This window comes from Harpia harpyja, chromosome 3, assembly GCF_026419915.1.
Source record: "Harpia harpyja isolate bHarHar1 chromosome 3, bHarHar1 primary haplotype, whole genome shotgun sequence".
NCBI lineage: Eukaryota > Metazoa > Chordata > Aves > Accipitriformes > Accipitridae > Harpia > Harpia harpyja.
In genome coordinates this window covers 27,522,227-27,547,542 of record NC_068942.1, presented here as the reverse complement: position 1 = coordinate 27,547,542, position 25,316 = coordinate 27,522,227, and the positions used below count along the sequence as shown (strand labels likewise).

General features: G+C 37.2%; 1 protein-coding gene across 2 annotated transcripts in view; it reads left to right on the top strand.

The window, feature by feature from the left end:
• SMAP1 (small ArfGAP 1) overlaps window positions 1–25,316 on the top strand; it is a 97,526-nt gene that overhangs the window by 45,260 nt on the left and 26,950 nt on the right. Inside the window, exons 5-7 of one of the 2 annotated variants that reach the window (XM_052781781.1) lie at window positions 180–257; window positions 3,962–4,042; window positions 24,791–24,875. In XM_052781781.1, coding sequence (XP_052637741.1) covers window positions 180–257; window positions 3,962–4,042; window positions 24,791–24,875 — 244 coding nt within the window. The remainder of the gene's footprint in view (window positions 1–179; window positions 258–3,961; window positions 4,043–24,790; window positions 24,876–25,316) is intronic. The other variant, XM_052781782.1, reaches the window with a different exon arrangement.

Below are 25,316 nucleotides of genomic sequence, written 5' to 3'. Positions count from 1 at the left end.
AAAAAAAAAGAAATACTTTGTCTCCTCTTTTTGTTTCTTCTATGTTGTGTTTTTTTTCCCCACCTCCAAAATTATTGAAAAAAAGAATGAAAATCATATGTCTCAGCTGCCTCTGCCCCCTCCCTTCCCAGCTGTTCTTGCTTATTTTCTTTCTCATTTCTTTCCTCTGTTTTGTACAGATATCCTCTTCTGATGCTGCTCAGCCTTTGGCATCCTCTCCTTCTCTGCAAGCTGCTGCTGAGAAGAGCAAAGCAGAGGTATATTGTTTTTGGGTGTAACTCTTGTCAGGTTGCTGCTTTGCACAAATGTTTATGTTTCTATAGAGTAATTTCACTGAGTTACCTAGAGAATTTGAATGGTAATCTTTCAGGCATTTAAAATACTTCTCTCCCTGCTTCCTGGACTAGATAAATGAAAAGAACCGATACACCGGGATAAAGCATATGCATGATTGTTACCTCTTGGTGTTTATATGTCAAAATTCTGGTTCTGCTCTGCTTTAGTGTCACAAAACTGTGGAAACACCATTTCATTTCCAGCTAATGGGCATGAGTGACATTGTCCTGTCTACTCAGGAATAATTTTTGGTATCTTTTTTAATACTACTTGCTTGTTTCAGAATCTAAATTATCAGTACTGTTCCAGCCATTTATTTCAGTCTCCTTGCTGATAAATACAGAATTAATTCAGTGACACTTCTGTTAATTCATACTGGGTTTAATATCCTTCTAGCTGGGATATATGTGTATGTGCTGATGTTACATTTACTGTTTAGAAGGGCCTTTGAAAAACTTAATGCACAAACAAATAGTAGATGAGGCATCGTTTATATGAACTTCCAGTAAATGTCACAATTTGCAACAATAATGAAATACGTTTTTTTAGAATGTGAATGCTCAATGTTAGGCTCTTTTGGGTACTCAACTCTAAATTGAGACTGTATACAGTATATGAAATAACTTACGATCTAAACATAAATCATATTTTTTCTTCTAAATACAGAAAATGTGGACAGATGTTATAAATTATTTAAACATTAATTAAAATTAATATGACAGTGTCATGGACTGGACCACAGGCCTTGGTGAATTTGACATGTTTTTTAAGTTGTACCAGGAATAGCCGCAGCCGCTTACAATGAAACTCGCCTTTCCTTTCTTACCTGCCTCTTTTGATGCATTCAAATTTGAAAGTTCCTCTGTGTAACTGGTATGCCATGTTGTTTGAAATGAATCTTTGGGGAAAAAAAACTGAATAATTTTTCCTTAGAATTTAAGACCAGTATAAAGCCAATTTAATTTTATTATCTTCATAGTGCTTTTTTGACTGCTTTTGCAAGTAATGAAACACTTGAGTTGAAGTTCTGGCATGAATACAGTATCAGAGAAATGTTTTTATTTAGTCTGAATTCATTTTTATCTAATGGAGCTGAAGCAGAAAGCTTGCATATTGAAATAGTGAAGTATGAAGATGAAGGACTTGTGGGTTTGCAAGTCGACAGTGAAAATGAAGTGAATGAAAATAAAGTCTCTGGGAATCAAGAGAGTTCCTGTAGGCTTTGTGAGGTGCGGAGGCAGAAACACCCGTGAACAGTTTAAGTCTTCGTATACTCACTGTGAGGCTGTCAGGGATTTGTTAAGGGCAATGAGAGGCATTTATTTATACTTGGTCACCTGTATGGAGTGTTTGCCGTATGAAACTTACTGCAAGCCCTCCTCATTCTTGAAGTCCTGAAGAATAAAAGTTTCCAGATACTTTTTTTTCTCTAGAAGCGAGGTTTCTCTAACAAAACATATTTTAAAAAACTGTTGAAGTCAAACTGGAAATCCGGACATCCTGAAGATGATCATATGCAAAAACTTGAACTCTGCTTTCACTTAAAAATGTTCAAGTAAACTTAAGGTACTGTGTTTGAAAAGTAGGTGTACTGTTATGAGACTTCCAACCACCTTTCCCAGGAGGAAAGGAAACAGATCGCAGTTGTCTAAGATGTAGAAAAGCTTCCACAGGAGAATAGATTAGGTTTATTTGAATTATTCAACTTGGGAAGGTTGGAGTGGGGAGTGGGGACAGCGAATGAAAGGCTTTTGGAAAAGTTACTGCTCTGACGGTGTATTTGTGTGCAGTACATGATTAAGGTCACAGGATTTTGGCAGTCTTTAGAATGCAGGCTGGTACTAGGAGCTGTGAGACAGTAATGGAAGAAAGGCTAAGCTTCACTTGAAAGGCATGGCTATGCATTTGTAATCTTAGTTCAGTAAGCTTGCAAGTCTCAGGTTATTACGATGGCCTCAAAATAAAACACTGCTCTATACTTGTCCCAGTCATACAAACTTTTTCTTGAACACCTGGCATTGCCACAGGTGAGATACAGTGTTGGCTGGACCTCTGGTTTGGACTACTATGCTTATTTTTGTGTTCTTAATGTTCACTAAAATCTAAGTTGGTCTCTGTTTCTTTTCTTCAAAACAGACATTCCAAATTCCCCTTTACTGCAGTTGCAATGACTGTGGTCGTTGTTTTCTGTTGCTTGAGTGGCACCCACATTTAAGCAGGTGCTTGGTGCGATAGTCTCACTTTCCAGGACCTGAGTGTTCAGGCGAATGCCTGATGAAATAATTCACAGGGGTTAGCTGGGACTTGAGTAACCTCAATTGAGTAACCCCAATCCATCTGGTAAATATGGTGAAAGTTTTGAAAATTGATTATTTAAGGTTGTAAAGAATGTGTTACTTGGGTCCCCCCATGCCCAGTCCCCCCCCCCAAAAAAAAACGGAAAAAAACCCCTTCATCTTAGTATTAGAACTATTTTAACCAAATGTCAAGTTACACAGATTTTAAAATCACATATATTGGATATTAAAAAGAAAAAAAACCCCAATCCTTATTGACAGAAACCTATAGCCTAGTAAGCTGTTTTATTTTTAATACTGGAGCTGCATGGACAGTTATCTAACCTCTCAGTCTAACCTCTCAACCTTCCTCCTAATATTGGGAAACTTGCTAATAGTGTCTTGTGGAACAAAGCTGTTTCGAAGCTTTGAACAAAGGGATCCAAGTCTAATGACTGAAAGAACATTTAGGAGCTACTGTCTCATTCCTTTTTTACAGATGGTAAACTCTTGTTCCATCCATTTAATGTTCAAGTATACTCACTAGTACTATACTGTAGTTGTACAAGGTAAATGCAGGCAGATTACTGGATCTAAAAATCACTATTAACACTGTGTCAAAGCAATTGCTGGCCTAAAAAGTCTGTATCTTCTGTATGTTATGATGCCTTAAGGAATATTTTATGCTTTTCTTCAGTGAGACTGGGTCTGAAATATTGCCCCATTTATTCATTCAAAACTAAAATGAAAAAACTTCTGTAGTGTCATTATAATGCATTCAAAGTTAATGGATCCCTTATGTTTTCTCTTTCTGGAGCAACTTAATGTCTTATGACTCAGTGGGTCTGTCACATGGCCCAAGTCAACATTTTACATTCAGTATTTTTTTTTTTTTAAGACTACTAGATTAGCTTTTAAAAATTAGTAACTCTCTGCAGAAAGCTGCATGCAAATTACCTTACTATAGTTCTTTGGTCAAAGAGACTGACGTGTGTCCTAACAACACTGGTTATCAGAGTTAATGGAGTACTTGTAGATGTTTTTTTCTTTTCAGATCTGCTTAACTTAGGACAAGCAACACCGGTTCTTTTTTCCTTCTGCTTATAAGAGGAAATGCAGATGAGCAGGTGAAATAGTGAATTTCTTGAATTCTCGGAGTTGCAATATTTTTCATAGTACTATTTGAGCAAAATGAGTCACTTCTGGAAGCAGAGCAGATAGAAGCATAAACTCTGAATTGAAAGGGAGTGACTGAAGATCTCTGTTTATATTCTATATGACTGTGGACATTCAATATATTTGCAAATGCATTGTTATTGAGTACTAGCAAAATGCCTTTTTTTTTTCAGAAGGAAAAAGAAAAAAAGAAAGAAGAGAAAAAGAGGGAGAGAGAATCAGAAAAACCATCAAAACAATTAGCAGTTGAAAAGGTAAGAACAGTTTATTTTTTCCAGTTATTTAAAAATTATGGTATTTATATGCACAAAGATTTGAAAAAAACAAAAAAATGTGTGTGTTTGTCTATGTGTGTATATATATACACACGTGTGTGTATGTATGAATAGTAATCCGGATAATCCACATGAATGGTTTACTTGTGCTGTTGCTTGCATACAGAGGTTGGTTGACCGTATGATGAGGAATGTGTTTGGGGGAAGAGGAAAGTGAGTTAAGATTTGTTAAGATTTAAGCTCAGGTAATTAAGGGTTTTAAGGCGTACCATTGCTATTCTCGCACAGAAAATTTTCAACTTTGAGCGCAGTATGGTCACTTAATACTGTCTTTCATAAATGAATCCATTTTAAACCTAAGTGTGTAATTTATAGAATTGAATTAATAACTCTAGTCTAGCTAACTTGGAAATATTCAACGAGATTATGTCACAAAACATGACAGACAAACCAGTTAAGGTGCTTCCTTATGCAGCAATATTAAAGCATAATGAGCAGCCTTAGCAACATAGGTACAATTAAATCACGTACACTTCTGTATAGAGTTAATATTAAACAAAAATTGAATGGGTAATTTAAGTATTAAATGCAATAATTCCTTCTAAGACAGATGTCCTCTCTCAGATGATGTGAATCCATTAGTATGTTCTGATCTGCAGTGTAGTGCACAGAACGCATTGGAGTCTCCATCTGTCAGTTTATTCCCCAATAGTGCTGTGTTACAATTATGAAAAATGTTGTGTATTCATACATTATGATTGCAGATGTATTTCTAGTTCAGTTTTCAAATAGAAGTTGTTTATTTTGCATAATAAAACAAGATGCAAATATATGTGCACACATGGAGGGAAAAAAAGCCCCTCCCCAAACCAAATGTCTGTCTTCTGAAATTGGAAAGCAGTTTTGGAATAAGTGCAGAAGCAAACTTTGTTATGACAATTTGTGTAGCTTCACTGAGCTACTGGAAAAGGATATCCTTATTCATATGGTAGGAGGTTAAAGCATATGTATGGATGACAATAAAAATATTTAAATTGTTGATTATTGAAGTTTTACAAGGGCATCCAGTCAAATGTTTTATTCTGGTCCTTAGAACAATGTACTTTAGTTATAAAGGCTAAAAACATTGCTGTGGTTTGGAAGTCTTAACTTTCTAAAGCCCAAAGGTCTAGTTTTGGTCTGGGGGAGAGAGGGTTTCCCTTTGCAAGGATGGCTGAACCTTGTCACATGGCTGGGAATACTTGGTTAGGTGATGAGAAAAGATGACAGTTCATAGTTACAGCTGAGGGACTACCCTAATACTTGAAATAAAAACCAATTCAAATGCTACTGATTAGATTTACATCTGAAATGTCATTAGATTACCAGTTAATGATTAAGCAAGTAAAAAGAAGTATTTTGATTTTAAATGCTTGTACTACAAAATGTGGAATTTGGTAAATATGTCTGCATTAAATAATAGTGCTGTTGTAACAGCTGCAAAATGTTTGAAATACTGCAGCATATTTTATTTCATTATTAATGTGTCAGCACTGATGGCTCAAATGGAACTCATCTATGTGTCATCTTTTTAATTTAAGAGATTCTTTAAGCTCAGGCTTTTCAAGGCTTTTAAAGATCATTCAAAATGAACTATTTTTAGACACAGCCTGTAAACTTTACATATTTTTAAATCGCAGTCACTTTCTAGAATCCAAAGGAAAGAGACCTATATCAAATGCTCACATTTTCATTGCAAAGTGCTGGTGAGATAGAGGACCAAAAGATTTTATTTTTATGTATGTAATAAAACATTGCTGCTTTTGTGGTGTGATTCTGCTTCAGGGAGCTGATAAACATTAATATTCTTCTTAGTTTGACTAATAATGATATACTTCACATCCGGTTAGAGACTGTCTATAGGATATTTTAAATATTGTATGTTGAATCAGTAAGGGAATGCTGGCATCTTGACCGTAGAATCATGGTTTAAGCAACTACATCAAGCAGTAGATGGCTCTTTATCCCTGTTCTCAGCTTTCTGAAAAAGGAAACAGAATATGAGAATTCTTTGGAGACTTCATATGTGAAGTCACTGGTCGCCTTTATTGCAGGCATGGTATATCTCCAGTCTAGACATGCCGGGCTTGGGAAGCTAATGAATTAAAAATACATGACCAAGCTATTGGCAGTTCTGCTACAATTTTGAGACTTCTCTTGATTAAGGTAATTCAAGCAATGTTTTAGCCATCCTGTAGAGTAGATGGAGTCAGTAAAGATGGAAAAAATGACAGGCTTTAAATTAGTAAAAAGTTGAAAATGAAGCTATAGAGGACTTCAGATCTCTTTACAAGTGTCATGTACTCCCTACAAGTCTTAGGTTTCTAGTGTTGTCATTTTTATATCTTATATTGAGTTTAAGTTTCTTAACTCTTAAAACAAGAACATGCATCCTAAAAAATTAAAATGTTCACGTTTGGTTCTCATGTTCTGATCTCTGCTTCGTAGAACTGACTAATCTGTTCCTACATCTGTGTAAGAGCCTTTCTCCAGTGACTAACTGATCTTTAGCCTTTAACAAGCTGAATGTCTAGCATGATTTCTGTTGCATTTTCTGATATTGCTGAAAGCTTGTAGCATTGATTTAGTAAACTGCGTTATTCTAATATTGCATTAATGTGTCAGGTAATTATGGCATAAAAGATACTTTGTTGATTAGCATGCTTTTATAAGTAAAAAGAACAGAAAATCACCTTTTAACTGATTTAACAATAGCAGGCTTTCTTACTGAAATTGCTTTTCAGTAAGAATCATCATGTCCTTAAAGCGGGTTTCATGGGAAATGCTTTTTATGAACATTCGAGTTGGAGGCAGTGATTTCAGATGTAGAGTAGAATTTCCTCAAGATCAGAGAGGTCTACTGCAGAACAGTGAGTAGCAAGGATACTTGTTTAACTCTGTTTTTCTGGGCTGTTCCACTTTCTGTGACAAAATTACTGGGTAATTTTTAATATAACAAGATTTTACTATGTCAGCTACAGACTGAGTCTCGTCCAGTGATTAGTGTTTTATTGGAAGCAGCCAACAGTGTGATGTACCACATCAGATCTGCAGTATTCTTTAATAAAATAAGTGACATGGCAAAACTACTGGCAGCTCTAATGGTTTTTTCAGTCTAATTGAAGAAAGTCGAGAAACTTGGATAACCTACCCAGGGTCCTTCCTCCACCTCTCCCTGTGCCATTTCTACAGTTACAGACCTCAAGTTTCCTTAGTGCTCATGCTTAAAATAACCTTATCCTTACAGTTACTTTGGAGGAAAAAAAACACAAATTGGAAGAAAAGTGCTGGAACAGTTATTACACAGTTCTTCATGACATGGAAACTGGGGCCAGGTACTTGGAGCTAAGATGTCCAGTCAAAGCCCAGCTTGTTTGCAAGCAACAGAAATGCCAATTTTAGCAATATAAAATGTGGTGAATTGCAAGAATAAATAATCAAACTGAGCTGATTGCATGCTTCTTAATCATTCTTATGAGCCAATAGCAAGAATAATAGCACAAGGCAGACTGTCATGCAATGAAAGCAATTTTTAGATGTTCTGTATACCCAATTAAGACTAAGAGAATCTAAATTGGCTAAAAAAATAAATCCGATACTTTAAAAGCCCATTTCAATAGTGGGGAGGGAAGAAGGTTGGTAGTTTGACCACCAATCTTACCTGTTTTGTTGATGGTAACACATAAAAATTTTTAATTTGTAGGTGAGAAGAACCAGCTAGGCTTTTAATAGCTGTTTTTTATACTTCATCATCCTGCCCACCCTTTCATCAGCTGCTGACAAGCTTTTCCTTCTTATTAATTTCTCCTTTGCAGAGCTGAAGTTGGTGAAATTTCCCAAATCAGCCATGATTTTCTGGTTTTTTCTTTCTTTTCTGCCTAAGCTGGCTGAACAAGTTCTCCATTTGGGAACAGAGCAAAACACTGAACTCCTTTTCATTTCTAGTATGTCTACTGAGTAGGATTTTTGTTCATCCTTTGGTAATTGAGTGTGCTCAATTTACAGTCATTTGGTGACTTTAAAAAGAGTATGTAGCCTACTTATTCTGCTGGTGTGTGAGGGAGTTACTGAAGCCTCATAGTAGTTTTCTGAATTAAAATTTAAACTGTGCAGCCATATTAGGTAGAGTTTCTGTTCGTAGCACAGAGGAGCACTTTAGGTCAGCTCCGTGCTGCTGCTTCACGCAGCATGTTGGAGCAGGGGCTGTGTGCGCTCCATCCACCTTGTACCTGTTTTTTCCTGAAAGAAAGCATAGAAGGGAAGGAGATGGGGTGCAGTCCCGTCGTCTGGGCTGGAGGATCAGGACTAGAAGGGAAATGGCCGGCGTGTGAGCTGTGGAGTTTGGGTGCCCCAAGGATCAATGAGGCCATTAGAGCTGCAAAGAATGGAGTGAGGAAGACTGTGTGTGCAGGCAATCAAATGGTATGCTCTTTACGGAATGGACAGGAAACTCTTCATGCATTTGGCAAAACTGCTAATAAAAGCGGGTTGCATTAAGTACTTCATTTAGTAAAGGACCTCCATTGCACAATATTTGATTTAGAACAGAGAACTTGGATTGAGTTGTATGAATGAGACTTCATGAATTTCAGAGCAACTAGGACAATTCTGGTTTTGGTTGTTTTTTGTTCCCCCCCCCACCACCACCTTTTTTTATGTCCATCTGCAGTACAAATACAGATTAAAAAAGGCATAACTAGGTATGACCTATTGAGGCTTTGGCATGCTCCAAAAGTAAAGGGGGAGAGAATTCATATGCCTAAAATTTTCAGATTTTTGTAGGGTTCAACTTTTTTATATAGTTTTAATTTTTAAATAAAGAAAATCTTGACGTGCTTCAGTGCTAGCAATCCAGAATTAAGCCAGAAGTGTTTTGGAAAACTGTCCCTGGAAAACTTGACAAGTATTTCTGATATCCAAAATGGTAAAGTTCAGCTAAGTCTATGGCACTGAAGGCTTTGACAGTGCTTGGATTTAGCACTGTGTAGCTTTCTGTGGTGTTTATTTTAGAGGTTTTGCATCAGTTGAAGACTTTCGTGAAAGCATTGTGATGGTTTCACTGTAAAATACTGCATATTGAGGGCCGTAGTTATTGTGAAACTGCATCTAACTTATTGAAAGTAAGCCCTTTTAAGACAGATTGTGTTGTATTGGGACAGTAAAGTTAAATGGTTAGGATGTAAAGAACAAACTATTTTTTCTTCACAAACTACTTGTGCTTTTGCAAGCTAATATTGACGTTTAAAGTTAAGACTTTTTTCATTCTGCTGAACATATCATGATGATGAATGTTTCTGAAGGATCGCAGCACTTAAACTTGATTAACTGAAGTACTATTTGACACCATAAGTTTAGTTTGTTTTATTATATTGCATTTTGAGTTTGAAATTGGCTCTTTTTTCTGTGTAGAGTTGATTTAAGTGACAAGAATGGGTCAGTTAGAGGTTATCTTTCAATGGTAGTATATCAAATGCTGTTGATTTCCCCCAAACTGGAGACTGAATTGCCAGCTTAAACTCAGCAATAAAAGTGAACTGCTGCCTCTCACTCACCTGGTACCAACCAGCACCAGATAGCCTGCATTACGGAGGTACTGGCGTAAGTTTGTTTGCATTTAAAAAAGTGCTAGAGAACCCCCCAAATACAGGTGAGGGCAAATCATATTAGCAGCTTTCTCCCTTCATATAGGAAAAACAATGTGTCCAAATACTCATTTAACCAAGTAGGAAGAAGGTAATGTAGCCTATTAGGGCGTTTGTTTGTTTTGCCCCAAAGACAGCTAAAACTCCCACAAAAATCAACCTGTCTGGGCAAGTGAGACAAGAGGAACCATTAGTCCCAATTAGTTCTCTGGGGTTGTTTTTTACTTACCCAAAGTACTCCAAATTATCTTCCTAACCATTTTGTACAAGGAGAAATGAGTTGGAGCAAATAGTGCTGTAGTGTTCTTCGCTTCTTTAAAACTGAGTAGCATTGTGAGAATGCGTGGGAGAATGAAAGCCCTCAACGTTTTTGGTGTCCACTTAAACACCAGTTTCGTGGAAGTGATATATTTAGGTGTTTACTTTTAAGTTGTAGGAATAAGTTGACTCACAAATATTGACCCGATTGATAATTTAAATACAGAATTGCATTATAAATATTCAAAATGTTTTCTTTATTTTTGATACCATATTGGTTATATATCATTTGAATAGTTGTTGATAATATGCTTCCCTAGACTTCTGAACATTATTTGCCTTTCTGAGTGATTTCATTTTTAAATTTTTTCTTTGTATTTTTATATAAAATGTAATATAAATTTGAATTATAATATATAAGCAATCAAGTGTTTATCACAGGAACAGAAAAATAGAAACCTGGTTTGCCCTCTGGTTGAATACAGTGTTATACTCTCAGTCCTTGTTTTCACAAATTCAGACTAAGTAGATATGAGTTAATGCTCAGGATTTAGGAGTATGTGGTAAGATGTAGGACAACCTGTTTCCCTGTGTCCTACCCCCACAGAGGGTGAAGGATTCTACGGCTTCTTGTTCTCTCAGTCTGCTTTTTATGGACCTGTTCCAGCCTGGTTTTACATTTCTAATCATACCTTTTCAGTCTTACGGAAAAGATCAGATTATTTTGGGTTCTCTGGTTGCTTCTAATGCTAATCTGAAGAAAGGTAAATCAAATTAGATTCTTCCCGAAACTGTGCGATTCATTCCTTTTGCAGGCAACAAAGGACTCCTTATGTTTGAGGACTGCCTTGAAAAATAGTCTTACTTAATGGAATTAATCTGTCACGGCTCTTATTACGTATTGGGAGTCGTAGACAAAGAAATTAAGAAATAGATATTGCAGGTAGAAGCAATTGAAAGAAAACCCTTTTTCTGTCAGATGGGAAGAAGGGTATTTGTCTTTTTAGTGTTGGAAAAGGAGTCAACCTACGGGAAGGGTATCACGTGTTTTTTCCTCAGCCCAGTGTGTGTTCTCTGCATCGGCTTGATCCTCTCAACTCTGGTTTGCAGCAGAACAGTATTTTAATGTGGGGGGTTTTTTTGGTTTTGTTTTTGTCTTTAAATTCTATAGAAATGAAATCTTAAAACTATGAGAACAAGCTTGGGTTTGGGCTGCTTTGGTTAAATTGGCCTTTGTTTAACTTCCCAAACTATTTTTAACAAAAAGATATTGTTTGTGTTTAGTTCTAATTGATCCTCAGTTATATTTTTGCTCCATGCAGGGTCAAAACCTAAAACTTCCCTGGGTTTTCAGTTGATAATATAAATTAACAGATAGCATTTTCAGGTTTTTCCTGCATGCTTGTGATAAGCTTCACCCTTTTTCCTGGTGACTTTGAGACAATTAGGAAGGCAACACCTACATATACTTATGTGTATATTGGACAAAAAAAAAGTGGGCACATTTAAATAAGTGTGAACTAAATCGGCCTTATTCATGGATGGATGCTATCTTTAGATAAAAACATCTATATGACCAAGACGTACTCATTCTGAGACATTTGAAACCACAGCATGCATGATTGAAAGTGCAAATATACAATCTCATCTAAAAAGTTTTATAAAAATTATAGTACTAGTTAGGAGATTGTGTACAATCAATCAAATGTGCAAGAACAAAAAGCATGACATTTTTACAGAAGTTGTACTGATAACATAGAACTGAATGTAAAGAAGGGTAAGGCTTGGATGAGATGAAGTTGATAACAGCAAAAAGACATTTAATTTAAATAATGTCATTCAAAATAATAATCTTATCTTGTTTTGAATAATAGGCTTCCTTTGTTTTCCTAAAATAATGCAAGTATTGGAGCATGAGCAAAGCAATCAAGTGTCTTTGTGTGTTCTGTTTCATTTTACTGTGCTTAAGCTAGAACATGCTTAAACTCCTCAGGGCAGAGATCTCACTCCAGTGTGTGACCCATCGAGATAGGGCAGTGGGGTAGTGGGAGGCACTGTCAGATGTGCAAATCTTACTTGACAGTAAAGATAGTAACTCTCTTTTCCATAAAAAATAATTTTAGATGCCACTGACAATATTAAAAGCTCCAACATTAGCTTAAGCTTTAAATTGCTTAAAAAAAAAAAAAAAAAAAGCCATAAGAGGTTTCAACAAGCTTCCAAACACTGTCATGCAACTTTCAGTGTCTTCCAGTTTAAATCTGTATTAATTAAATTATTTATTAATTAAAATAAAGCCCTAATTCAGAGGCGGCTTATATGAAACAATATGAAGTGTGATGCTGTAGGACTATGTGACTAAAACATAAAGACTGCAAGAATCAGAGGAACGGCAATGGGGTGGAGAACCGGAGTAACCTAGTGAGTAAAAACAGAGCACAGTGATCTGCTTCTCCTAGGTCCAGCAAAGGAGAGTGGTGAGGTGGGTCAAGGAAAGAGGTTCTCTCCTAGGAACCCCAGGCAAGTAAGGGGTGATTGCATATTAGGCTATGGGACTTATTATGGGATGCAGAACGAAAAGAATTCGGGGATAGGGCAGAGAATATTGTGTGAACGTCAGTATGGGATGTTTAGGTGACAGACTAAAAGCAGGGAAACAGAGGAATCAAGGTGGATTGGGGTGGAACAAGCATGAGGAAGCAGTGGAGAAGGGGATAAAAAGGGGCAGTCACGTATGTGCAGGTTGCTGGGCAGTATGCTTGTCTGAGCCCTGCACTTGATCACTGCAGGCTACCCTATATTCTTGCCAAATTCTGTTTGCAACCGTGTTGGGTGTGTGTGCGTTGTCTCCGCTGCGTCTGTGTGCGAACACTAGCAAACTTTCGGTTGGACTACCAGACAAGTAGGGTAAGAGGTTGGTGTCGGCCACTGGAAGGAGACTGCAGCTCCGAGGAACCTAAGGGTCGGCAGCTGCAGAGACCAGCACCTAGAAGCCAACTATTGCAAAGGTAGCATGTCTAAGACCAGATACTGGAGACACCCATATTGTGCTCACGCACATGTGTAACAGCTACCAAATTTCATGCTGGACTAGCCAGTGATATCAGGATATCAGCATCTAGAGAGATCCAGGGTCTGAGCTGGTGACTGGCTAAGGGTATAGGGTCTTGATATTGGATGACGTTAAGTTTCATGCAAAAAGCATTTTTCAGCAAAAAGCACTTTTGTTATAGTTAAGGAAAAGATTGCAAAGCATACCTTCATGAATAGGGATGGAAAGCTGTGCTTGTATTGAGGGTTTTTTTCCACTATGAGCTCAGTCAGTTGCCATGCCTGAAACAGCTCATTCTTGTCTGGAGATGTATGAAGAAGGAATTACAAATACATACCCCTTAGTTCTGATTGGGTATGCTGATGTTGTATTATGTATGACTCAAATGGTTTTTAGAAGGAAAGTTACAAAAGAAAACAGTTTAATGAGGAACTGGAACTAATATAGCTGCATTATTGTAATCTTGCCCAGGCTAATGAGGTCAATAGAAATGGAGTAGAAATATGTAAGCTGAGTTCATGTAACCATAATACGTGGTTCTAAAACTGAAGATGTATTTAAAACAGCTTATAAAAATAAAAACCCATGTTTATTGCATTTCACAGCTTGCAAACTGAGATGCATTAAAACACTTTGGCCCTAATCCAATTTATGGATATTGTAATGGGACACTGGATCAGCTGCAGCTTTAAGATGGATCTGTCTAGATTTTCTACTTCATAATGATTTATTCTAAAAGAGTAAAAGAAACAGGTTTTATTGGATTAAAAGTAGAATGCTTGTGTTTTATCTAAATCAAATTCCATGACAAGATAATACAAAATAGGAAAAGGGTTGATAAACAGCTTTTCCCTCTGCTTTCTGTGTCCTTGTAAACAGGTCCTGGCTTCTGGGGTCAAACACAATCATTTCAAAGATTTAGAGATGCGGCAAACTCTGCTCAAATCCTTGCCCCCAGAATCCCTAGAAAACTATGGTACCTCTTTACTCAGACTGCGTGCCTATCCTTCTCTGCAGTCTTGCCATCTCTAGCTCGGCTTCAGGTTCCTACTTCTTGTTGTGACTGTTACCTAGCAATCATCTTGCAGTCTTTTGACACTTTTCTTCAAGTTCCAAACTTAGGAGAAAGAGCTTGCCCTCTTTTTTCAGACCCTATTCTGAACTCGTCAGCTTTAAGAACAAAATATATTTGAAAATGAATGCATACAACTAGTATTTCAAATATGGTTGTTATAGTATAGATTTAATACATGAAATACAAGAATTTAAAGGGAAAGATTTAAACTTTGATATTTTGCCCTAGTCTCAGCACTAAGTATAAAAAGAAAGACAACTTCATTTTAGGAAATGATGCTTCTGTAGTTGCATACCTTGTTTTGAGCAAGGTAAAAGGGCCTCTGAGAATGTCTGATGCATTAGAAAGGAGCTAAACTGATTCAGCTAAGTACGACACATGAAAGGTTTTAAGCCTTCTTGGAATACATTGACTAAAGTAAATGAGATCTGAGCTAATATTTCAAATTCAGTTAAAATGATAGTACTGGGTAGTCAATAAGTAATAACAAAGGAATAGTCTTAATCCACTTTCCATAGAAATTATTAGCATATTAGCCTAGACCCAGGTAAAATCATATTAATGGATAAGATTATGGTGCAGCTGTCTGTTAGTTCTACTATGAAGTTTTTAGTTCAAATGACTAAAGATATAACACATTTTACATAATCTTGTAGAAGAACCTTGCCCTAACTGTGAAAATCTAATGAAAACCATACACCCAGGTTTTAAAAGTGGAGTTGTAGATCATAGAATCATAGAATCATTTCAGTTGGAAAAGACCTTCAAGATCATCAAGTCCAACCATTAACCATGCCCCCTAAACCATGCCCTGGAGTACCCTGTCCACTCGCTTTTTGAATACCTCCAGGGATGGTGACTCAACCACTTCCCTGGGCAGCCCATTCCAATGTTTGACAACCCTCTCAGTAAAGAAATTTTTCCTAATATCTAACCTAAATCTCCCTTGCCTCAACTTGAGGCCGTTTCCTCTTGTCCTATCTCCAGCCACCTGTCAGAAGAGACCAACACCCTCCTCACTGCAACCCCCTTTCAGATAGTTGTAGAGAGCGATAAGGTCTCCCCTCAGCCTCCTCTTTTCTAGACTGAACAACCCCAGATCCCTCAGCCGCTCCTCATAAGACTTGTGCTCCAGGCCCCTCACCAACTTGGTTGCCCTTCTCTGGACACGCTCAAGCAGCTCAATGTCTTTCCTGTAGTGAGGGGCCCAAAACTGAACACAGGACTCGAGGTGCGGCCTCACCAGTGCCCAGTACAGGGGAACAACCACCTCCCTGTTCCTGCTGGCCACACTGTTCCTGATACAGGCCAGGATGCGATTGGCCTTCATGGCCACCTGGGCACACTGCTGGCTCATATTCAGCCGGCTGTCAACCAGCACGCCCAGGTCTTTCTCTGCCGGGCAGCTTTCCAGCCACTCTTCCCCAAGCCTGTAGCGCTGCATGGGGTTGCCGTGACCGAAGTGCAGGACCCGGCACTTGGCCGTGTTAAACTTCATACAATTGGCCTCAGCCCATCGATCCAGCCTGTCCAGATCTCTTTGTAGAGCCTCCCTACCCTCAAGCAGATCGACCCTGCCTCCCAACTTGGTGTCGTCTGCAAACTTGCTGAGGGTGCACTCAATCCCCTCATCCAAATCATCAATAAAGATATTAAACAGAACAGGGCCCAACACCGAGCCCTGGGGAACACCACTCGTGACCCGCCGCCAGCTGGATTTCACCCCATTCACCACGACCCTCTGGGCTCAGCCATCCAGCCAGTTTTTCACCCAGTGAATAGTGCACTTATCCAGGCCACAAGATGCCAGCTTCTCCAGGAGTATGCCATGAAAGACAGTATCAAAGGCCTTGCTGAAGTCTAGGAAAATAACATCGACAGCCTTTCCCTCAAGGACCACTTAAAAATGCTTTCCTTTAGGAGTGTGTTTCAACTGAATGACCTTCATGTGTACAGAATCCTATTTAACAACAACAACAACAGGCAATTTGGTTTTGTTGATTTGCTTGGTATAAATGGCTTAAATTAGCTTACCCACATCAGTGTGAGTAGTTCAGTGTCTGAGAGTGATTCATTGGAATAATCACAACAGACTCTTGAATAATAAACTTACATTTTCCCCTTGGGTTAGGTGTTTGTTTGAGGTAATTCTAGTTTTATAAATAAGAGTGCAGCTTTTTTCCTTGGTTGACATGCAGTTTTTTCTCTTGATTAGAAATGCATCAGAGTTTGCTTGCAGAGTCGCTGCAGTCTGTACAACTTCATAATGCTACCACTGTAGTACATCTTGCGATTCAATATAGTATACTTGTTTTCTGGCTTTTTTGCTAGTTAGGCAAAATAGAAGTTCATGACTGGCTAGAAGTATCCTAAGTTTTGCAGAGTTAGTCTGATATCTGAGTTTCTTCATATTTAGTTGCAAGTCTGAAAAGAAAATGCTGGTATCTTATAGGAGATACCTGTAACAGAATAACACGTTTCATTTTTAACGTGATTTAAATTCAGTATTATGAAAGCATTAGTTTTTACCTCTTTACGTCAGATATGAAAACTGTAAAAATGTTCTTTAAAAATTCTAGGATACCTACGTGAGTAATGCTTTAAATAGGTACGGGCTAAACTAACTTGTATAGTAGAAGTATATGAGCTGTCAGGAAAAATTGTATCTACAAACCTGTTGCAAGCTTATAGTAAATTACTAACATTATTTTCTCATATGGGAATTCTCAAATGTTCATGCTGTCTTGCAAGTTTTATTGCAAGCAGGTAATAAAGAGGGAAGGAATCTGATTACTTTATGCACAAGGCATACAATTCCTCCCTAATAAGAGCAAAGGAAGACTTTTGTTCAGTAACCACAGAAGCGTCTATGAGCTCTAGTGAGTAAACTGGAAATTGCTTTTAAGTAAGTTAGAAGTGCTTTTCACTAAATTATTTGATGGATCTTCAGCTTTCATAAAGCTTCTTGTAGTTAAGGTAGAGTGTACAAATAAGAAATGCATGGCTAGTCAGATGTATATGAAACAGACTGAATTCTAGATTCATATGAATTTTTCACTGAAGTAGAAAATTGAGGAAAATGTGCAGAGAAGTATTATTTGTGTGTAATATTAAAGTATGAAAGAAAATAGGAGCAGATCACTGGACTGGACAGCTGATGGATCAGATTTTTGACAGTGACTGATATCTTGCTTCAGAGTAGGAGAGATATTTACAGTAGTAACTTATGACTGCTCTGACTGAAGAGTTTTTCTACTTCAGAGCTATTAGTCATGTGGCTTACGTCTTGCACCATGTATGCTACCCCTTGTAATACTCTCAGGTAATGTAAATGAGAATAAAGTCAATGTTAATCCTAAATGCTGGTGTTGAAGCTTGCTAAATTATTTACACAAATATCTTGTAGTAGTGAATTCAGCAAAAGTTCTGCTTGTTTTTAAAGTGTTTGCACTTCTGTTGGGTGTCATACGTCTTTTAGTACTGTTAAACCCTTAAAGTTTGTACATATGAAGATAATTGGCATAAGGTAACAGAAGCAGAAAGTGGAAACTTGAATTACCTAACACTATTCTTTTTTCCCAAAGTCACTCATTTATAATGAAAAATAACCACAGTATTTTCACTGTATGCTGGCACTTTTGAACCAGGCTTTGCCAAACAAATTTGTTTCACCATTGTCAATTCCAATGCAAAATGCCCTCAGCTGCCTCTGTCAGAGGAGAGTAATCTAGTGAACAGGGATGTGCAGAAGAGTAGCCCATAAATGCAGAGTTTAGACTGACCATAGGCTCTGAAGTGTGTGATCATGTTAAAAAAATGTTCTGAAAGGATGGCAGTGTCCTTAGTCATTTCACAAACTTGGATTATTTTCTGATTTTGCTACAATAGTAATTAAAAACAGAGAATGGGTTAATTGCAGAGCAATGTAGTTGCTGCTAGATCTGGATATTCTTTTTTTTTTCTCCTTCAAAGTCTAACACGTATCAGAAGACCTCACGTATGTTGTCTGTTCGGTCAACCAAGCAAGCTGGTGTAAAGCTTTCCACTCCCTCTTGTCTTCCCCTACCTGTCTTCTACCCCTAGTAGCCAGACATGCGTATGGGCACTGTGCTGAGAGTTGGGAAAAGACAAGCTGTTGTTCTGCAGAAAGGGAGCATCGGTAACACCAGCAACAGACCTCATAGCATCCTGTTATGTGTGTGAATGTAATAGGTCTGTGACTGTCAGTCACGGCGGTACTGACCCTCTTTTTTGTCTTGCCCATGAGATAACCATATCCCTTGTAGACAACATCATAGGTGCTGTACTGTAATCTTTGTACAAAGGAAGGAGGAGGGTTGACTTGGCAATGCTTTCCTTATTTTTCTTTTCTCTGAAGCAGAATGAATTACTCATTTAATGGTTATCTCCAAAAATAGCTGGCTGAACAAACTCTGATGAAATGCCTAACTGAGACACTGGACTTCCTACAGTATGCCACTTACGCTTCAGGTGTTAGTTAATGTTCATCACAATCCCATCTCCTGCAGACTTGCTGTCTAAGTCTCTGAGAAAACATAGCTGCCTGTTCCAGGGAGTGGGAGTTTACCTCTGGATGAGTCTGCTGCAAAACTGTGATGCTCAGATTCAGGGCTTTGAGGCTTGTGTACACTAAGCTTCAATGGGAAGACAGAACTTGGGAATTCACTGTGGTTTGTAGGGCAAGTTCCATGTATAGGTTGATTCACTTCACTAATGTGCTGATTGTATCTGCTTGGCAAAATCTATGGAATGCTAGAGAAAGGGAAGAGAAGGTGGTTATGAAGAAAATGGACCAACAGTGGAGAAGTATTGCTGGCTCTATGTGTATATGTATGTGCGTGTGCATATATAGTCCTTGAATTTATTAAACAAGGTGCTTAGAGGTTGGCTTGCTTTAATTAGCAAAACAAGAAATATGGTTGTGCAAAACTAAAATTATACAGTTATCAAAAGTATTAAATCAATATGCCATGTGATGATGGGGCGAAGTTTAGAGGGCACAACATCATATGGCATGGAATATCCCTTTGGTCAGTTCAGGTCAGCTGTCCTGGCTATGTCTCCTCCCAACTTCTTATTCACCCCAAGCCTACTTGCTGCGGATGCAGAGTGGGGAAAAAGAAAATTCTTGATGCTGTGCAAGCACTACTCATCAATAGCCAAAACACTGGTGTGTTATCAACAGTGTTTTAGCCACAAATCCAAAACATAGCACCATACCTGTTGCTGTGAAGAAAGTTAACTCCATCCCAAACAGACCCACAGAGGCAATTCGTTTGCAAAATATATGGTATAAAGCAGATATCAATCCTCTCGTCCTTGTCAAAGAAACGTCCTTATTTACTAGATAATTTGCTTTAGAGTAACATGTAAGAGAGAAAAACAAGCCTGTAAAATCAAGTCTAGAACTTAATGTGTCAATAGAGTAATTAACACTGTTACTTACTGATTTGTTTTATTTAACTCAAGAAAAGTGTTTCACATGGATTAGGTTGAACTAGAATGGTGTCACTAGTGGTATATTGAGAGCAATGCATTGTGAGAGTTCAGTAAAAGGTAATATTGGTTTGTATAAAACTGAACTTTGTTTTTTAAATTGAGACCTAGTAGGGACAAAAAAAACCTTTTTTTTTTTTTTTTTGCTGGCCTAAACTAGTGTTCTTACCCTATTTTTTAAATTAAGGCTCAGATAACTTTTATTGTTGCACAAAATGACTAAAAAAAGAATAAAGGGAGGGGGCACAGTAATGGTAATGCAACATTAAATGCAGGTTGCTGAATTAAAAGATACTCTTTCACGATGGAATGGAAAACTCACTTTATGTAAATTGGGAAGTTTTCTACAATTATGTTCTTTCGATCTTTAAGGATGTAGTCAGAATTTGAGCAAAATAAAACTGAAAACTTTGGTACCAATTTTTGTAACTTTTCCACCAAAACCTGATAGACTGGAAGTTACTTTAAATCACAGAAGTCATTCAGAAGTGACAGAAGAGTATACTTAAGTAAAAGGTTAAGAGGACAGCATTGGAAAAAAAAACCCCAAACAATAAAGGGTTACTGTATCCCAGTTACCCGTCATCTATGTGATTGCAAAAATTTATGATGCCCATACTGGATCTGAATAATGAGTGTGTCCCTGCTTGTCTACAGAAGAGATGTTCTTTACAGGTGAAAATATTTGTAAGAGGTTGCAAGTTTAATTCTTTATTTGCCTCCTTAAGTTGGCAGAAGTACCTAATACCTGCTGAACAAGGGATGACTTAAGTGGGTTATTGTGGCTCTTTTCAAAACAGGGGCTCAGTTTTTCTTAAGGCAGAAAATCCCAAGTCATGCTAGATAATAAGCTGATCATGTGGAGGATGCAAAAGAAAGGACTCCCTAGAAGCTTGTTTTGGCCTCGGTTTCTTTCAGTGATATTTGCAAATAAACTGTTTTCAGTAATCTCAGAATAATTTAAGGCAGAGGACATTGCTTGCTTTCAACAGGTACTCCCAACATGAGAACAACCTTGAAGAATAGTCTAGTGGCCATTAGTGACAACTGTGAAAAATGGCAATGTAAGGCTGCATATCAAAGGTGTTCTGATGCTCTGCTGTTGACGAGGACAGTGTTTCAGAAGAATGTACTAGTACCATAAAGATGATTTTGAATGAGAAGCTGTTAATATACGACCCAAAGTAAATATATCTAGGAATTGCTATAACCATGTACTTCACTTAATAAAACCACATATGTTGCTAAGCCAACCTTGAATGTTGTAAAAAAATAGTAGCCCCAGTAACCTTGAAGGCTCCGCTTGAAAATGAATGCACAAAATCATGTACCGGTTCCCTTCTACTTGGCTTGTTCCTAGCAGATTTTTAATGCTATTTTTAGTTTATTTAATGCTGCTTAGTCTCCTGTTTTTATGCAGCCTTTTCCAAAGGACTTGACAAAGAATAGTTTATCTAGTACTGGTGTCAATACTTAAAAATAATTGCTGTGGGAGTCAAGCAGGCTAGTAATAGAAACAGATGAATCCTAGTGCAGCAGGATTCCCAAGCATTTGTCATGCTATATTGCACCTCTACAAAATGCAGTAATTTTTAGATGAAGCACAACACTAAATTAAACATTAAGTTTAAGAAATGTCAGTGCCTTGTTATGCAGGTTTTTGCCTGTTGCACACTTCTGTGCTTACTGTGTGCTTTAACATCTCAAAAGACCACTCTCTACTTAAAGCTTAGTTATGTATGAGTCCTGTTGGAGCAAAACTACTAAAAAGAAATTAAACATCACATTTCTCTTTATGATTTGGAATAAAATTTTCGAGTGGCTCCAGTGTGTCTTCCCTTTTTGTTCTTTTCTGAAAGTTTCAACACCTTGTTTATGCCAGAATTATATAGGCTGGAAGGGACCTCTGGAGGTCCTTTGGTCCAGACCCAGAAATATGGCATGATCTCTGCTATAGAATGCTTTAGTAAGGCATTGCCTTTTCATTATACTGTCTTCAAGTGGACCACAGTACAGACAGGTAGCCCAAGATTCATGGGGCTAAAGAGAGAACAAGACTGTCTTAAGAAGCAGCATGGTAAAAGGGGGTTATTTAGGTATTCTTAAATTAACAATAATTGCATGCATGCAAGTTTCTTGTTCTAACTCATCCCATTAGTGCCTGCCTTGCTTAATTTATGCCTAAGTGTAGTTGGCTTTAGAGAAGTCCATGTCCATCTCTGAATCATGGCAGACCTTAAACACCAAACCAGTGTCTTCTGAATTTGCACAAAAGCCCTCCCTCATATGTGGCATGAAACATCTTAACCAGAAATAAAGGCATACCAAATTTTAAAATTGTTTGAAGTCTCAGACAGGAGGATAGGAAATTCCAGCAACTGGGTTTTGTTACGGTGAGAGAATGGGGGGAACAACATAGTATTGCAGGTAAAATTAAGGGTAAGAGGAAGGGGTGTTGTTCCAGATAGCTGCTGAATATTGCTTTGTGTGACCACTGTTGTACAGATGAAGTATTGGTAAATTGTTAGGTGACTAATAGCTGCTTTTTGTTTTTCAGACCAAAGGTTAGTATGTTGGTGAAAACTGTGTAGCTGTAAAGGAGCTGAATAGTGCTTTAAGGAGAAAATCTCCATCAGGGAAACGAATGCAGTCTTAATGTCTAGAAATATTTGCTGTACTAACAAGCTTGAAAATAATTTTGCAGTCTTTCTTAAAGTAACTATGAAGTAACCTTAAAGCCTATTAGTTTATGTACTGGCAAGGAAGCAAAATGGGAAAGAAACTGCTGATAAAGAAATATAGTAATGATATTGGAAAAGAGTATCTTAAAGGATCTTGTTTTTATAGAAATTCATATTTTTATACCTTGTGTCTTCATTGCCGTTCTTAGAGAGTGATGAAACAGAAATAAGCATTTAATAATTACTGAAAATGTTCATTTGACAAAGCAGAGGATTTAAGTAGATTTTTCCTACTATATTTTTAAGTTTTTAGTTTAGGTAATGAGATTAATTTCCTGCAGTAATAAGTAAGAGAGTGCTATTTGAACTCTGTTTAGTTCTTACTAATGTATGCAAAAGTGTTTTGGTTTCTGTGAACAGTTCGCATTCTAAACTAACTCTGCCAAGGTTTAATTTATTTCAAACCTGTGCTTTTAGGTAGTTACCATAAATCTAATCTGGAGTAATGAAAATTTACACATTTAATATAATTCTAACAGTTTTGCTTTTCAGTTTAAATAAGTTGTTGTTCTATATTCAGAATTGTTAGGCTGTTTAAGCAAAAAAAAAAAGTCAGTTTCATGAAATCAAGCAACATGTCAGAAATGCTTCTTTTTACAGCTTCTGTGACCTGTGGTGTTCCTTACAGAGTTGGAGAAGAACCAAAAGTGCAAATTTTTATGATAAATTCTGTTCTGAAATACTCAGTTAATTCTGATTGATGTTCATAATAATTTAAGTTTTATGGCACAGTTACTGAGGTATGGTCAGTTGTAGAAAACTTTATTTTGAACGGTCACTTTTAAAAAATTCTTGATATGCAAAAATTTACTTTCAAAAACCATACTTTTTTTTCATACCAAATACAAGCTTTTTTCTCTGCAATACTGAGTAGCATTTGGAATCAGTGTGCTATTCTTCAGATCACATACTCAAAGATGAAAGTTGTAATACAATACAGAATCAGGGAATCCATGGAATATTTTTCCAGCAGGTGGTTTTCCGAACAATTTTGGTCTTGAACAAGGTATGTGAAGTCAACATAAGGATTTTTGGCAAGAGGAAGCAAGTATTTCTCTGAGACATTAGCAGAGATCAGTTTGAATGGGAAGTTACCTGTTCCCTGTAGCTGCAGAAGTGGAGTTCAGTTCATTGCAGCTCTTTTCTGGAGGTTTTCAGTGGGGGCTTGCTCATGAAAGAGGAGCGTCAGTAGGATGGTAGGCTTCTGTTCACTTGGGCCATCTTTGAATACTCTTGAGTTTCCTCACTGGTCTTCATAAACATCAAGCTCCTTACTCTTTATCCCCAGTTTGCAGGAGAGGAAAGTAAAAGATTACCTAAATGAGAACTTCATACCCATGTGTTGAACTATAAAGTTCTCCTAATACTAAATACTAAGATTTAAGGACTTCAGCAACCTCAGGAGCCTCGGTGACTCTGTCAAAGCCATGTAATGGGAGTGATAAAGGTGGGAGCGAAGTAGGTTCTGTTGGTGTCAGCCCGGTGCCCGGCCTTACAGTGCTCTACCGCCGTTATTCGGTAATCTGTTGTAGTTAAAGGTTGTACTCATTGATAAACCAATCCACTTCATGTTTTTGTGATAAGTACGGAGCAAATGCATATTAAATGCATGCAAGAGAATGCATTTGTCGTGTCATTACTACAAACCAGTTTGTATTCATTTTAAAAATTGATGTTTTGATGGATTCAGGTGATAAGCCTGATATTGGTATGGGAAGAACTATAAACAGATTTATGAAATAATTTTCATAATCAAATTTCATGTCAATACTATCTTACATTTTGAAGTCTCTAAGCAAGAAAAGACTAGGAGCTACCTTTTCCAAAGGAAAAGAATGCTGTTATTTGCCTTCAGGTTTACAAAGGAAAAGATCACGAACGCAGATTGTGCGCATTGGTGCTTAGCATCTACAAAGACTGCATGTTCTGCAGATGCTCTTTTCAGGAAGGCTAAATAATGTCATTAGTCTGCTTCTAATTTTTAAATTCAAGCTTTTAAAAACGTGAAGATTTTTCTCTTTAATGCTGCAGAACTGTATAGTTTGGATGATTAATTTAGTTGATAAATCAAATTACAGAGAGCTTTTTGCCTAGTGCGTGATATATGGTGGTTCAGTTTAAGATTTCAGCTTATTTTTAACCTATCCTGGAACTTGGGTTTATTTAAAAATTGATTACATACCAGTGAAGGTATAAGGATAATTTTTTACAGTCATGTTCCATGTCCCTTATGACCATAACTGCAGCTTACTTCCTTACAAATCAAATTCATTATGGTAAACAAATATAGAAAAGGGCTTGTAGTTCTGATACTGGAACAGCATCTTTAATGAGAATTTGTTAAGCACTGTATCTTTTTCAAAAAGGTTACTTGTGTTTTGGTTTTTTTTTTTTCCTTTAAAGCCACAGAAGAAAGAGGATCAGCAATCAGAAGCTAAAGCAAGTCCAAAAAAGTCATCAGAACCCACTATTGACCTTTTAGGACTTGGTAAGCAATACATAATTACCTGTTTTTAAATCAAACACAGATAACGTCATTTTAAATTTTAATAGATATACTTTTATTTTCTCTGTGCTTACTGATAGTTAGATGAATTTGAAAACCATAAGGTTGAGTCTATGAATTTGAAACTATAAAGGAAAATGCCATGGGGATCTGGGTATATCAATACTTGTGTTTTGCTAAGGAGAGTAATGAGCTCCTGTGGGAAGGGGAAGTTATCAAAGTGATCTTCAAAGGGCTTGTGGATTGTGGTATTTCAATGTTTAAGGTACAAGTGTACTTTTTAATGAAAATGCTGAGGTCATCTGAATTGTATACCCGTAAAATACCTTATATCACAAAATTCCTATATTAGTTAAAGGAACACTAAACTGTCTGACTGCAGCTGACTAGTATCTTGTAAAACTTAAAACACTGGGCATTTCA